Raw genomic sequence first — 17,175 nt, forward strand, 5'->3', positions numbered from 1 at the left:
GCTTGAGTGTGTGTGTGTATCTGCTTGTGTGTGAGTGTTTTTCTCTGTGTGTGTGTGTTCTGCTGTGTGTATGTGATAGAACAAGGATTTCCTTCTCAGTGTAGTTCACAGTTTTTGGTTAGTAAACTGTAAACTCATTCAGCAATTCTTAAATTTATTGTGTTGTCTGTCTTATCTTATCTAGTGTGTGTATGTGTGTTGTGTGTGTGTTTGCTTATTTACCTGATGACATTTGATTTAAGATGCTGTATTCTCTGCTTGTAGTCTACCAGGGGAAATGTCTCTGTGTCTGGTGGTGAGCAAGGGAATTTAAAATGAAAAGTTATCTTTTCTAACGCTGATGCGTATCTCGAATGGAATATGATGTTGTCTTTGTGAGGAAGTCCCTGTTGCCTTGCCAGAATAGCTGTTGTTGAACGCTTGAGTGCCTCTAGGTACTTGACAAAGAAGCCATAGTTAGTGTGCTTGCTTCAGGAAGAACAGTATTGTTATCTGACATAGTCAAGCTTACTAACGTAGATAGAAACTTTGTTAAGTGACTACAATTACAGATACTTTTGGACAGATGAAGTTAGCACAGCGTTTTCTATTGAGGACAATTACCTTTTTGTAGTTTTTCTCCATTGCTGTAAATGAAACAACACAGTGTTATTTCTGTACATTATTTAATATTATAGAATAGAATAGTAATGAATCTGAAAGGGGTATTTTCTTCCTTTATTAACATGGCAGGATGTCAGTCTCTCTCACTCTCGCTCACACGCATGCACACACGCACACAGAAGCCTGTACAGAGTGCTGAATGTGTGTGTCTCCTATAACCTGTGTCTTTCTTTTCCAGGCCTGGTCAAGCTGGGGATCCACTGTGTCACATGCCAGAAAGTTGCAATTAAGATTGTCAACCGAGAGAAACTCAGCGAGTCGGTACTAATGAAGGTAAGACTACAGCCCTGAATATAATCTTCTCCGTTCAGTAGGCACAACATGTAGGGATTTGGGGAGGTACTATCTGAACTTGTCCAATAAGAAATTATTGTTTTCATTTTCTTCTGCAAAAGGCTTTGATGCGGTGTGCCCAGATGAACACGATCCAAATCTACATATCTGCGTGTTGGTACTCTTGCACTCAGGCCTATACAGTATTTGGTCCCAATTGGTTTCTCTCTCTTTACTAGGGTTGCAAAATTATGGGAACTTCCAATAAATGCCCTGTTTTTTCCGAAATCCCGGTTGGAGTCTGCCCGGAATGAGAATGGAATAAGCAGGAAATCTGGATTTCTCCAACCCGAGTCTTGCCCTATCATTCTGTTTGGACATCTCCTAATGTCCCCCAATATCTTTCAGGTTTCCTAGCTTCCTCTATAGCCTGTACACAGGTATGGAGCATATCAAATAGTCATTGGAAAAATAAGATTACTTACTACCTGCTCACAATTAGACTCTTTCTGGAGGCTTTCCCTATAATTGGCCCCTCTGCTGTTTTCAGGAAGAGGGGGATGGAAAGGGCAGGGAGAGGCGGAATGGAGAGGGTCATGACCTGACCTGATGAACTATAATTGTCTTTCCTGGGACACATAGAGAGAGAGGAATGGCTGTAATTCTTTAGAAATTTGGTTTGAGAGGGGCACGTGAGGGTTTGATTTGCAAATTTAATCCAGTCGATTTGCAAAATGGAAATGCCTCCATTTGAAACTGTTGTATTAGAAAACCAGAGAGATAGAAACCAGAATCTTTGATTTTTCTGTTTAATATTTCTCCATCTCTCTCTCTCTTTCAAGCGTTTCCCTTATATTTTGTTTTCTAGGGAAGATATAAAGGCCCCTGAAGCAACTACCATGGCTGGTCACAATGACATTGTCTATATAACAGTAGAGTAGACATGGCTGACATAATATGGTCATGGTCAAGCAGACGACACACACACGCACACGCACGCGCATGCACACACACATCTGTACACTCACATACAGTCTCTCTCTCTCTCTCTCTCTCTCTCTCTCTCTCTCTCTCTCTCTCTCTCTCTCTCTCTCTCTCTCTCTCTCTCACACACTCTCTCTCCTCTCTCTCTCTCTCTCAAACACACACACAAACACATACTCTTTGTCTTCTCAATTCAATTCCAAGGGCTTTATTGGCATGAGAAACATATGTTTACATTGTCAAAGCAAGTGAAATAGATAATAAACAAAAGTGAATTAAACAATACAAAATTAACAGTTAACATTATTCTCAGAAGTTTCAATGCAATAGACACATGTGATATTTCATATTATGGCTATGTACAGTGTTATAATGATGTGAAAATAGTTAAAGTACAAAAGGGAAAATAAATACACATTAATATGGGTTGTATTTACAATAGTGATTGTTCTTCACTGGTTGCCCTTCTCTTGTGGCAACAGGTAACAAATCTTGCTGGCTCAAGCTGCATCCCTGTCTCACACCAAGACCCTGTGGAAAGAAATGTGTGTCTTTTTGTTTGTGTACATGGATTTTATAATATCATATGTTTTTCTTCCAACACTGCTTTCCATCAATTTCTATAGCTGCCCCTCATGCGAAATTTGTGTCAAAAGCATGAGAAGACATTGTCTTTGTTTTGCTATGTTTATTTGTCAATGAGGGTGTGCAGGGTAGGGTGTGCTCTCTCTCTCTCTCTCTCTCTCTCTCTCTCTGTCTCTCTCTCTCTCTCTGTCACATCAGCTCCTACTGAACTTTGAGTCTGCCAGTCCGTCTCGCCAGCTCCAAATGTCACCTTTTAATATTCTAATGTACTCCTGTCCCTGCGGTGCGATTAGAACAGAATGTGACACTCCTGACCAGGTGTGTGTTACAACCTCCAGCTCCTCTAGCCACCGTCACACACCTTCCACCCATCCCCAGGGTCCTTCCTATGATTTCATACGACTATGATTGGTCTTAGGGGTCTGGAGGTTTTGCTGACATAAGGAAATTAAGACTTAAGGGGAAAATGAAGGACAAAGGGGAAGTAAGGAAGACATTTCACTGTCAAGGCTGTAAATTATTGAAAAGGTGGACATTGCACTGTAAGTGCAGTAAAGGATTCTCCTTACACGGGGAACCATTTCTGTAGGGTATTCACGACACATCACAACAACACCTTTCTGTGGAAAGAGTGCATTGCTGAAACTAAAATGACAGTCACTGTTTTACCCCATGGATAGTTTAATTCGTGTTTCCCTTTTTTGAATGTAATATTTTTTTAAAGTATTTTTTGGTTATTCAGGCAGGATATAAAGGAGAGACAGATGAGGGAAGAAAGGCAGATGAGAAATTGTCAACCTAGACCAGGAAGCGAATCCTGGTCTCTGGCACGGGGATAACATGTGGACTAGAGTCAGGCAGGGAACCTTCCTACCGCATCTCTGTACTGTATGTAGATGGAGAGAAGAATGAAAGGCCTATTGTAATTGCTTCTGTGTATGACTTGGTGCAAGCGAGAGTCTCTTAGTCATGTTGAATGACTGTGAGTAATTAAAGTACTGACTCACCACATATATGAATTGGAGAATGGATAGTTTGTTTGACTGACTGTGTGTCAGTGCTCTGGAGTGTGTAAGTGGGGTTTACTCTGTGGCTAAGCAGATAAGGTCAATGTGAGATAGGGATGGGGAGTGAGTGGCATGTGAGTGAGTGAGTGAGTGAGTGAGTGAGTGAGTGAGTGAGTGAGTGAGTGAGTGAGCGAGTGAGCATACTTACGTCCAAGTGTGTGCTCGCTTTCTTTTGTCCAGGGACGGCAGTTAACATTTGTGAAACTCGTCCAGCCTCTCTCTGTCTCCGATGCTGAGCTGAGAGGCCAGGGGGGTGAGGAAGGAAAGGGGAAGGTTGCAGGGAGAATCCTGCTGAAAATAGATTACACAGACACTTTGGTAGTGACACCATATCTGTGTGTGCGTGTGTAGAGAAGAGTTTTAAACATTGAACAGAGACAGATCTTTTGCTCTGAACCAGTACACTGAAAACAATCTCTCTCTCTCTCTCTCTCTCTCTCTCTCTCTCTCTTTCTCTTTCTCTTTCTCTCTCTCTCTCTCTCTCTCTCTCTCTCTCTCTCTCTCTCTCTCTCTCTCTCTCTCTCTCTCTCTCTCTCTCTCTCTCTCTCTCTCTCTCTCTCTCTCTCTCTCTCTCTCTCTCTCTCTCTCTCTCTCTCTCTCTCTCTCTCTCTCTCTCTCTCTCTAAAGTCCTCTGATGGGAAAAGAAAGGTTGTTCCTATCTCTCTTTCTCTTTCCCCCCATGTCCCTTTGCTCTTCGGCTTCTCATGACCTATGAGATATTAACTATGTCGTGTGTGTTTGCGGGTATGGGTATGTGTTTGAACACCAGGCCTTTATTGTGAGAGTGAGAAGGCTCGATCTCCAGTGATCTCCCTCTGAGTTTGGACTCCGATCACTTGTCTACCCTTTATGGTAGATACGTATGTCATCTGTTCTGACTAATTAAAATATTGAAGTTGTAAAGACATGCACTAGTAATTGACTAGCTAAATACTGCAATCAAATTAAAACAATCAAGTAAAAAAAATGATTCCAATTGTTAATACTAGTCAATTAATTTAGTGACTTAGATGATTATATGTTTTGCAGTGTATCTCCCCAACAGACTCTACTGTTCTATCGTTGGTGTGGGGTCAAGCATGGGAATGACATTACTTAGCCATTAAGGCTAGATTGTTCTTCAAGTTTCATAGCAGGGTTACATATTAATCACAGTGGTTATAGAGGGTGCAACAGGTCATAGCCTCAGGAGTAAATGTAATTTGGCTTTAATCCCCTAGAGTCGATAGGCACACCAGTGTGTCAATCTAATTAACATGAAGAAAAATAATCCCCATCATAATCTGTCAATTTAAGATAGAGATATCTGGGTTTTTGCATTGGATTTATCTCAATCCACCGCATCCACCAGTGTTGCACTTCCACATCTGTGGTGAAAGGTGGCAGAAGCTAGAGCGATGTTTGTCAGACCATGAGACTTCCCGAAAATCTGTCTACTCACGTAAACGTCTGTAGCGTCCGAACGTTTTGACCTACAAACTTTTATGACCACCCTATGGAAAGGGAGACGTCGGTACCTGCGATGTGCCAACTTCTGTTTGGAAGTGTTTTAACCGCTTGGGCTACAAACGAATGGGACCCCGCTATGGAAAGGGGAGATTCTCACGAACACAATGGTCCATTTAGCTATACATCCCCCACAAGTGTCACGGAACTTGTCTGAATTTAACCGACATTGGCATTCTCTCAACCAGCTTCACCTAGAATGCTTTTCCAACCGTTTTGAAGGAGTTCCCACATATGCTGAGCACTTGTTGGGTGCTTTTCTTTCACTCTGCAGTCCAATTCATCCCAAACCATCTCAATTGGGTTGAGGTCGGGGGACTGTCGGAGGCCAGGTGATCTGATGCAGCACTCCATCACTCTCCTTCTTGTTAAAATAGCCCCTGCACAGTCTGGAGGTGTTTTGGGTCATTGTCCTGTTGAAAAACAAATGATAGTTACACTAAGCCCAAACCAGATGGGATGGCGTATCACTGCAGAATGCTGTGGTAGCCATGCTGGTTAATTAAGTGTGCCTTGATTTCTAAATAAATCACAGACAGTGTCACCAGCAAAGCACCCCCACACCATCACACCACCTCCTCCATGGTTCAAGGTGGGAAATACACATGCGGAGATCATCCGTTTACCCACACCGTGTCTCACAAAGACACGGCAGTTGGAACCAAAAATCTCAAATTTGGACTCCAGACCAAAGACAAATTTCCGCTGGTCTAATGTCCATCAGTCTCCTCTGAACAGTTGATGTTGAGATGTGTCTGTTACTTGAACCCTATGAAGCATTTATTTGGGCTGCAATTTCTGGGGCTGAACTTATCCTCTGCTGCAGAACTAACTCTGGGTCTTCCATTCCTGTGGCGGTCCTCATGAGAACCAGTTTCATCATAGCGCTTGGATGGTTTGTGCGACTGCACTTGAAGAAACTTTCAAAGTTCTTGAAGTTTTCCGTATTGACTGACCTTCGTGTCCTAAATTATTGATGGACTGTCGTTTCTCTTTTCTTTTTTGAGCTGTTCTTGCCATAATATGGACTTGGTCTTTTACCAAGTCTTCTGTAAGAAGGCACACCTGCTAATTGAAATGCATTCCAGGTGACTACCTCATGAAGCTGGTTGAGAGGATGCCAAGAGTATGCAAAGCTGTCATCAAGGCAAAGGGTGACTATTTGAAGAATCTCAAATATGAAATATATTTTGAATTGTTTAACTCATTTTTGGTTACTACATGATTGTGTTATTTCATAGTTTTGACATCTTCACTATTATTATACAATTTAAAAAGCAGTAAAACAAAACAAAAAAACTTGAATGAGTAGGTGTTCTAAAACCTTTGACCGGTAGTGTATATATTTTCAGTTTTCTATATCTCCTAGATATAGGACAGACACTTCAACATATTTTTTCTTATGATCCATAGTATGACTATCTTGAAATAATTCCATATAACAATTCCCCCCCCCTCCCCCAATGTCTTACTGTCTCTCTCTCTCACTGTCTATTGTGTTGAGTCTTTTGGTCTGTTTGTTTTTGTGGAGCAGGAAATTTGAATGGGTGATTAGTAATGTCAGTCATATAATTGCAGAATGAGAAAGGGAGAGGAGAAAGAATGAAAATAGGCAGAGAGCGAAAGGGAGAGAGGGAGGGGAGAGAGAGACAGAACAGGAGGTAGAGAGACGGAAAGACAGAAAGAGAGAGAGTGAGAGAGGCAATCTGCAGAGACTGATATAATTGCCCCCTGAAGCAAATAATTGAAGGAGCTGAAGAGCTCCACATGCGAGATTGGAACATGAAGCATACCCTCATACACCAGAACACACAAGTGCACATGCACCCACAGACACATGCCAGTGTGTACTCGCTCACACACATATGAGCATGTGGGTACTGAAGATAATTAAGTTATGAGGGGTGGATGTGCTTGTATCTACACCTGGAATTGTGTGTGTATGTTTGGCACCTTGAAAGTGGTACAGTATGTGTTACAGATGATGTGTGTGGAGATGGTGCAGATATCTGTGTGTGTGTGTGTGTGTGTGTGTGAGACACACAGTGATATAAATGGGTCTCATATGTTTCCAGTCTGAGCGTTGATCCATGGAGCTTTGTACGGAGCTCAGAAAAGAAGCCAGGGCTTAGGACACAGTTTGAGTCTGACAGAGAACATAGCTCTCTCCCTCTGTCTCCCGTCCTCTCTCGCTCTCTGAGTTTATTTTACTCCACACGTTACCTTCCTGTCCCTCTCTGTCTTTCTTTTTCTCCTCTTTTTTGTCTTTCCGTTTCCTTCCTTTTCTCTCTCCTCCGTTCTTCTTTCTCTCCCCTCCCTACCTGCTTCACTTTGTCTTTCTCCTCTTTTCTCTCTTTTTTTCCCTCTTTCTCCTGTTCTCTCTCTATCACTTTCCCTCTTCTCTGGATTTGTATCTCTGTCTGATAATTCATTGCACTCCATCTATTGCATTGGATTTCTTCAAAGGTACTTTTTGGTTTCCGTATTATATTTTCAATTCGCTTTTTTACCCTCCCTAAAGGTTTCATTTGTGCTGTTACCATATGATCTAATTGAGAAATGTTCCCAAAACATTTAAAGGGTAGGTAGCAGAAACCTAACATGTAAAATATGGATATGCATTAGTATATGCATCAAAAGTCCCGATGTAAAGAAATTCACTTGATCCCTTTTTGCTGCAGCTTTCTGCCCCGCTTATTGCAGAATCATAAACCTATATTTTTTAGTTGACAATTGTTTCTGGGGTTATCCATAAGATCTGGAAAAAGACACAAGTCCTCCCCCCCTACACAAAGGCGGAGATCCTTCTGACTTGGATATCACCGTCCAAGCTATCCTGGTTAACTCCTAACGTATAACTTTTTTTACTTCACATTCTATTCTTAATGAGCACCCATCTGGTTTTCGACCTGGACATAGCGCTATATTGTTTTGACCATAAAAATAATTGTGCTGCCTTATTTATTGACCTGTCGAAAACATTTGATATGATTGACCATGTTTTACTTGTTCAAAGTTTCTCTGAAATAGACCGTGATCAGGCATCTTGCAATTGGTTCAAGAACTATCTAACGGACAGGACACAATGTGTGCTTACTGACGGTATCAAATCTAGTTTCCTTAAAATTACGAAGGTATGCCGCAGAGGGTGATTTTAGGCCATGTTCTCTTCACTTTATATAAATTATATTGATATATCTGTTAAAACCTGTAACATTCATCTCTACGCAGATTATACAGTTATTTGTATTTACGTATATTTATTACGGATCCCCATTAGCTGCTGCCAAAGCAGGGGGTTCAGCAAAATTAAGGCAGTTTATACAATTTTAAAACATTGCAATACATTCACATATTTCACAACACACTGTGTGCCCTCAGGCCCCTACTCCACCACTACCACAAATCTACATTACTAAATCCATGTGAATGTATAGTGCATATGTTATCGTGCGTGTGTGCGTGTGTGTGTGTGTGTGTGTGTGTATGCCTGTGTCTGGGCCAATGTTTGTGTTGCTTCACAGTCCCCACTGTTCCATAAGGTGTTTTTTTAATCTGTTTTTTTTTTTATCTAATTTTAATTGATGTGGAACAGAGTTCCATATAGTCATGGCTCAATGTAGTACTGTGTGCCTCCCATAGTCTGATCTGGACTTGTGGACTGTGAAGAGACCTCTTGTGGCATGTCTTGTGGGGTATGCATGGGTGTCCGAGCTGTGGTGCCAGTAGTTAAGACAGCTTGGTGCATTCAACATGTCAATCAATACCTATCATAAATAAAAGTAGTGATGAAGTCAATCTCTCCTCCACTTTCAGCCAGGAGAGATTGACATGCATATTATTAATATTAGCTCTCTGTGTACATCCAAGGCCCAGCCGTGCTTTCCTGTTCTTAGCCAATTGCAATTTTCCAAAGTCTTTTTTTGTGGCACCTGACCACACGACTGAACAGTAGTCAAGGTGCATAAAACTAGGGCCTGTAGGACCTGCCTTGTTGTTAAGAAGGCAGAGCATCTCTTTATTGTAGACTGACTTCTCTCCCTCTTAGCTACTACTAAATCAATATGTTTTGACCATGACAGTTTGGTCATGGTCAAAACATGTGACAGTAACACAATCTAGTGTTACTCCAAGTGGTTTAGTCATCTCAACTTGCTCAATTTCCACAATATTTATTACAATATTTAGTTGAGTGTTTTGTTCCAAATACAATGCTTTTAGTTTTAGAAATATTTAGGGCTAACTTATTCCTTACTACCCACTCTGAAACTAACTGCAGCTCTTTGTTGAGTGTTGCAGTCATTTCAGCCGCTGTAGTAGCTGACGTGTATAGTGTTGAGTCATCCGCATACATAGAAACTCTGGCTTTACTCAAAGTCAGTGGCATGTCATTAGTAAAAAATAAATAAAAGCAAGGGGCCTAAACAGCTACCCCAGGGAATTCCTGATTCTAACTCGATTATATTTGATAGGCTTCCGTTAAAGAACACCCTCCGTGTTCTGTTAGAAAAGTAACTGTTTATCCACATTATAGCAGGGGGTGTAAAGCCATAACGCATACCTTTTTCCAGCAGTAGACTATGATCAATAATTTCAATAGCTGCACACAAGACAGCCCCCACAATCATTTTATCATACATTTCTCCTTTGCCCCCTCAGTACAGCAAGCTATTCATGATCTTCAGCATGGTTTTGACTAAATTGTCATGGTCGTTGTATGGAGGAGACCAAGGCTCAGCGTGGTGGGCGTACATACTTATTTTATTAAAGAAAGAACACTGAACAAAATGAACAAAAAAACCGTAACACAAATATGAGAAGTGCAGACAGTCAACTAAACATAGAATAAGAACCCACAAAATACCCCAGGAATATAGCTACCTAAATATGGTCCCCAATCAGAGACAACGATAAACAGCTGCCTCTGATTGAGAACCAATCTAGGCAACCATAGATATATAAACACCTAGACTTACAAAACCCGCTAGACATACAAAAAACCCCAAACAATACAAAAACTAAACAAACCACCCTCGTCACACCCTGACCTAACCAAAATAATAAAGAAAACAAAGATAACTAAGGTCAGGGCGTGATATCAATTGACTCAAAAATCACTTACTGATCTTAAACTAGTGTTAAATGATACTAAAACCATGTTTATGTTGTCCTCTAGGTCTCGTAATATTGACCCTGAGGACCTGCATATTTGAACATTGAAGGGAGCCCAAATTGAGCAACTTTCCCATTATAAGTACTTGGGTATTTGGATTGATAATAAGCTCTCTTTTAAAACTCACATTGAAAAACTGACAAAAATGTTGAGAGTTAAGGTTGGTTTATTTTATAGAAATAAATCATGCCTCTCTTTGGAAGTAGAAGGACGTTTGTTCAAGCAACTCTTCTCCCAGTACTTGATTATGGTGATATAATCTACAGTACTTGCATGCGGCAGCCTCCGCTTTAAAACCGTTAGGTTCAGTCTATCATTCAGCACTGAGTTTTATCACTTGTGACAATTTTTGTACACATCACTGCATTTTGTAAAGTGCTGTTGGCTGGGAGTCTCTGACTACCAGAAGGGCCGAGCACTGGCAAATTTTTGTATATACAGTGCATTTGGAAAGTATTCAGACCTCTTGACTTTTTCCACATTTTGTTACCTTACAGCCTCATCAATCTACACACAAATCACCATAATGACAAAGCAAAAACAGGTTGTTATAAATAAATAAAAATATCAAAATTATGCACTCATGATTAGTGGTTTCAATTTCATTTTCAGCCGACTTACAAGAAAATAAGTTTTGAATATTGTTACAAATAAACTTACAAGGTTGCTAGTCAACTAGACTGCTAACAATATACCTACTAGCCTGCTAATGTTAGGCTAGCACTGAATGAGTCAGCCAGTAGCTATCAACAAGTAAAGTTTTGGAAAAACATAATGCCATCTAGCCAGTTATCAAAGAACGTTAGCTATGTGCAGTTATCTAAACCAACAAGCTGGCCAGCCAGCTAACGTTAGCTATTTAGCAAAACTAGCTATTAGCCTAGCAAGCCTAGCCAACCACTACGGTTATGGTTGACAAGCTAGAGCCCAACTACTGGAGATCAGCTAACAAGAGCAGAAACTTACAGTTTGATGGTTGTGGCTCATTCTAAGATAAAACTTTGGAAAGAGTGCAGGCTGAGTTAGCTATGAGCTAGCTACCGAGCTAGCATATGAACTCAGTAGCAAAGAGTAGATCCTCCATATGATGTTGAGAAATGGTGCATTGTGGGTAGTATAGATGTTATCTGGGAATAAGTTAAGAAATATGTAATAACCCAAAAACATTTATGTTTGTACTTCTAGGATTCTGGAGTTTTTCAGGATATTAAGAAACGGAATAGAGCTAAGCACAGGCAAAATCCTAGAGGAAAACCTGGTTCAGTCTGCTTTGTGTGTGTGGGAAGAAATATTGATTTGGGGATCAGAAATTGGAAAATGTATTAGGTGGAAAAATATGACTGACCTTATTATTGACTGAACCCCTGCATATAGACAACCCAGTCTTAAGAGCTTAACATTAAAACTCACCTGAATTTAAAGGGTAGGAAGCATAACAACACAGGGTGGTCAAACAACTTAAAGGGTAGGAAGCGTAACAACACAGGGTGGTCAAAGACTTAGTTGTAGTCACAATCTGTTTACCTGTAAGTACAAACATAATAAGTTCAGGTGAGTTCTAATGTTAAGCTCTTAAAACTGGGTTGTCTATATGCAGGTGTTCAGTCAATACTAAGGTCAGACATCTTTTTCCACCTAATACATTTTCCAATTCCTGATCCCCAAATCAATATTTATTCCCACACAAAGTAGTTATGGTTTAGTTATAATTATCCATGAGTTTTTACTCTGTTTACTAGAACCTAACAGTAATCAGGACACGAAGTTAATTTCTTTGCCACATTTTTTGCAGTATTACTTTAGTGCCTTGTTGCAAACAGGATGCATGTTTTGGAACATTTTTGTTATGTACAGGCTTCCTTCTTTTCATTCTGTGAATGAGGTTAATATTGTAACTACAATGTTGTTGATCCATCCTCAGTTTTCTCCTGTCACAACCATTAAACTCACAGCCATTAATGATTTTAAAGTCACCATAGACGTCATGGTGAGATCTTTGAGCGGTTTCCTATCTCTCCGGCAACTGAGTTAGGAAGGTGTCGGTATCTTTGTAGTGACTGGGTGCCCTTCTTTGCGAGGCATTGGAACATCTCCCTGGTCTTTGTGGTTGAATCTGTGTTTGAAATCACTCTCGCTCTATCTCTCTTTGTCAATTTTTCAATTTAAGGGGCTTCATTGGCTTGGGAAACATATGTTTACATTGGAATAAACAATACAACATTTACAGTAAACATTACACTCACAAAAGTTCCAAAAGAATAAAGACACCCCCAGTCAGGTGAGTCGAACCTATATGCAGAGATCAAAGGAAGCGCAACAACGGCCATGTGTCAGATGAAACTCTACAATGCTCTCTGTGTGTGTGTGTGTGTGTGTGTGTGTGTGTGTGTCTGTGTGTGTCTGTGTGTGTCTGTGTGTGTCTGTGTGTGTGTCTGTGTGTGTGTCTGTGTGTGTGTCTGTGTGTGTGTCTGTGTGTGTCTGTGTGTGTCTGTGTGTGTCTGTGTGTGTCTGTGTGTGTGTGTCGTAGTAGCGTCACCGCAGCTACACACAGAAGTCTAAGTTAGCCTATCACTATGATGAAACACAGAAGGGGAGAGGGGAAGAGAGAGATGGAGAGGGAGAGAGACGAAGAGAGAGGGAGAACGAAAAACAACAGAGAGATAGAGAAACAGAGCGAGAAGCAGGAGACACTGATAGATAGGCAATGAATCAAACAGAGAGAGAGGAAAAGAGAGAGAGAGACAGACAGAGAGAGATATAGATAGACAGAGAGATGTACTGTAGTCAGAAATGTTTTTGCGACTGCCCAACTTGTGTGTGTGTGTGTGTGTGTGTGTGTGTGTGTGTGTGTGTGTGTGTGTGTGTGTGTGTGTGTGTGTGTGCGCGCACGTGCCATCTTTTCATGGCTGAAGGTCTTTGGCACCTGTTTAGGGATGGGTGTCATGGTTGATTAATCCAACCACTACAACATGTGTCTGATAGCTCTGTTAATGTCTTGGGGATGCAGAGCTCTGCTATGTGTCAGACAGACGGACTGCTGTAACCAGTGGAGACAGATGGATGAGGGCAACACTGACAGTGTCAAGGACAAAGAGAGAAAGTTTTTTTTTTTAACTGACGGATATGTTTCATGTACAGCCTCAGGTTCCCTCGAAATCACACTGTTTCCACCAGTATCTCCCTAAGAAAAACATGTTTATGTGATGTTACTGTACTGAATTATATAGCTAGATGCATTTTTTGGGGTGTTCCTGGTCAGAAAATGCTGTCGGTCACCTAGCTAGCATTATCATCTACATAAAAACACTACCATCTCAACAATCTGCATATTTAGGTTTGGCAAGCTAAAGTTAGCTAGTTGAAATAAAAGCACTGGGCATCTTGTTGGGTTTAAGGAAGAGTAGCTACATGATGTTGTCGTTAGATTCCTTTGCGTACAAAACAGTCTGAATACAGAAGATGTTAGCTAGGCAACTATTTAAGTAGCCTTGTTGGCTAACTTGAACATTTAAAACACTAAGGTTAGCAGCTAACATAGCTAGCAGGCTACAAACGTATCTCAACACTTATTGTACCTAACGTTACCAGTCCATGACAACCGTGGCCATTTCGGCGCCACTCTTCCACCCTTCAAAATGAATTCCACTGTTTATCCAGTTCATAGATGCGTCATTAGCAGTTTTTTTCTCTCTTCTTTTTCTCTTTTGGGGACAAGTTGATTCAGATCCAAGAACAGAGAATGATGCTTGGCTTCATCTGCTCTCTTTGTTTCTGGCGGCTGTATCTGTCACACGCTGATCTGTTTCACCTGTCTTTGTGCTTGTCTCCACCCCCCACCAGTTGTCTCCCATCTACCCCCATTATCCCCTGTGTATTTCTGTTTTCTATTTGTCTGTTGCCAGTTTGTCTTGTCCCGTAAAGTCCTACCAGCCTGTTCCCGTGTTTCCTGTGCTCTAGTTTTTGTTTTTCCTAGTCTTCCCAGTTCTGACCGTTCTGCCTATTCTGACCCTGATCCTGCCTGCCGTCCTGTACCTGCCTGACTCTGATTTGGATTATGACTCTTTTGCCTGCCCCTTGTAAAATAATAAACTCTGAGACTTGTATTATCCGCCTCCTGTGTCTGCATCTGGGTCTTAGCCTGAGCCGGGATAGTAACGTTAGGTTGCAAGTGACTTTTACTTCCTCTCCAGCTCTGGAGCAGCAGGGTCATTCGAGTAGGCATGATTAGCGCAAAGACACTCCTAACCCAGAAGGCCAGCCCAAGGCAGCTTAGGGCTCAACCGCCTTTTTCATGAAAAATTCAAACACCACACAGGAAGTGGGGCGGCATACAGTCACCCACAACCTGCTGATTTCTGCTGTAAGGATGTTGTTGGTCTTCTGAGTATTTATTTGCCTTTGATGTTTGTATGCTTGACAGTGAAGGAGGACGTGATCTGTAGTTTCTGCTGCTGGACAGTTGGGACATGAGCCTATTTTACAGGCGATGATATATTATTATATTATTATTTATGATCGTCTTGAGTGTCTTTTGTAGTTGAAGTGAAACCAGTGGGAGGATAGAAAGTAAATGCCAATCCTTTTCCCCTTCTGTCCATTCCTTTTGCAATTTGTCGGTGATACTGATTCTGGTGAGTGCCTGTAATATGTTTTATACTAGGTCTGACTCCCATGCAGTGTTTGTAGAACTGAGATAGAGACAGTACAGATGAATGTGCTAGGGGGTTTGTGTTCTATCTAGGATAGGGCTAAGATACAGGCCATGAGTTCGGAGGTGAATACTGAAAGGTTATTTGTTAGTCTTTTTTTCTGGCTAATCTGTATGTCTGAGACATGTCCTGTCACCAGGTCCTTGGAACAGTATGTGTAAGTGTGTGTTGTTGTCATGTCCTGACCATAGAGAGCTGTTTATTCTCTATGTTGGTTAGGTTGGGGTGTGATTAAGGGAGGGTTATCTAGGGAAATTGTATACCTATGTTGGCCTGATTATGGTTCCCAATCAGAGGCAGCTGTTTATCGTTGTCTCTAATTGGGGGTCATATTTAGGTAGCCATTTTCCCCATTGTGATTTGTGTGATCTTGACTATGTTTGTGTGTAGTTGCTTTCTGCACTGAATGTAGCTTCACATTTTGTTTATATGCTTTATTGTTTTGTGCTTTAAGTTTTCTTTTCCAAATAAAAGGATGGAAACATACCACGCTGCATCATGTTTTGCGGAGATTCGCAATGTGTCTCCAGTGCGCATCCAGAGCCCGGTGCGTTCTGTGCATCCTCCCCCCATCCTCTACCACCTGTACCGGTCCCATGCATCAGGTCTCCAGTGCGCCTCCACAGTCCAGAGCTTCCGGAGACAGTTCCTAGTCCACTGCTTCCGGCGACAGTTCCTAGTCCAGAGCTTCCGGAGACGGTTCCCAGTCCAGAGCTTCTGGCGACGGTCCACAGTCTGGAACCTCCTGAGACGGTCCGCGGTCCAGGACCTCCTGAGATGGTCAACGGTCCGAACTACCCGCGACGGTCGGCGGTCCAGAGCCTCTAGCGATGGTCTGCGGTTCAGAGCCTCCAGCGACGGTCTGCGATCCAGAGACTCCAGCGACGGTCGGCGGTCCAGAGCCTCCAGCGACGGTATGTGGTCCAGAGCCTCCAGCGACGGTCTGTGGTCCAGCGTCCCCAGCGACAGTCTGTGGTCCAGAGCCTCCAGCGACAGTCTGTGGTCCAGAACCTCCTGCGAGCGTTCCCAGTCTCCGACGAGGAACCACGGTCCGGAGTCCCCGGCGACAAACCACGGTCCGGAGGGGAGGCAACGGGGGGCAACGATCTATTGTCCCGAGTCCCCGGCGACGATCTATGGGCCGGTTCCTCCGGCGATGATCCAGGGTCCGGAGCCTCCGGCAACGATCCACGGTCTGGTTCCTCCGATGACGTATCCACGAGCGGAGTGGGTACTTCGCCTCACCCGGACCCTCCCCAAGTGAGTCAGGTTTTGCGGTCGGAGTCTGCACCTTTGGGTGGGGTACTGTCTCGCCCTGACCATACAGAGCTGTTTATTCTCTATGTTGGTTAGGTCGGGGTGTGATGAAGGGTGGGTTATCTAGGGGAATTATATACCTATGTTGGCCTGATTATGGTTCCCAATCAGAGGCAGCTGTTTATCGTCGTATCTGATTGGGGATCATATTTAGGTAGCCATTTCCCCATTGTGATTTGTGGGATCTTGACTATGTTTGTGTGTAGTTACTTTCTGCACTGCATGTAGCTTCACGTTTCGTTTATTCACTTTATTGTTTTGTACTTTAAGTTTTTTCTTCCAAATAAAAGGACGGAAACATACAGTGCCTTGCGAAAGTATTCGGCCCCCTTGAACTTTGCGACCTTTTGCCACATTTCAGGCTTCAAACATAAAGATATAAAACTGTATTTTTTTGTGAAGAATCAACATCAAGTGGGACACAATCATGAAGTGGAATGAGATTTATTGGATATTTCAAACTTTTTTAACAAATCAAAAACTGAAAAATTGGGCGTGCAAAATTATTCAGCCCCCTTAAGTTAATACTTTGTAGCGCCACCTTTTGCTGCGATTACAGCTGTAAGTCGCTTGGGGTATGTCTCTATCAGTTTTGCACATCGAGAGACTGAAATGTTTTCCCATTCCTCCTTGCAAAACAGCTCGAGCTCAGTGAGGTTGGATGGAGAGCATTTGTGAACAGCAGTTTTCAGTTCTTTCCACAGATTCTCGATTGGATTCAGGTCTGGACTTTAACTTGGCCATTCTAACACCTGGATATGTTTATTTTTGAACCATTCCATTGTAGATTTTGCTTTATGTTTTGGATCATTGTCTTGTTGGAAGACAAATCTCCGTCCCAGTCTCAGGTCTTTTGCAGACTCCATAAGATTTTCTTCCAGAATGGTTCTGTATTTGG

General features: G+C 42.1%; 1 protein-coding gene across 1 annotated transcript in view; it reads left to right on the forward strand.

The window, feature by feature from the left end:
* Positions 1–17,175, forward strand: part of brsk2a (BR serine/threonine kinase 2a) — a 536,112-nt gene that overhangs the window by 294,827 nt on the left and 224,110 nt on the right. The window contains exon 2 of the mRNA XM_036949734.1: positions 842–936. Coding sequence (XP_036805629.1) covers positions 842–936 — 95 coding nt within the window. The remainder of the gene's footprint in view (positions 1–841; positions 937–17,175) is intronic.

Source organism: Oncorhynchus mykiss, chromosome 2, assembly GCF_013265735.2.
Source record: "Oncorhynchus mykiss isolate Arlee chromosome 2, USDA_OmykA_1.1, whole genome shotgun sequence".
In the NCBI taxonomy this organism is placed as follows: Eukaryota; Metazoa; Chordata; class Actinopteri; order Salmoniformes; family Salmonidae; genus Oncorhynchus; species Oncorhynchus mykiss.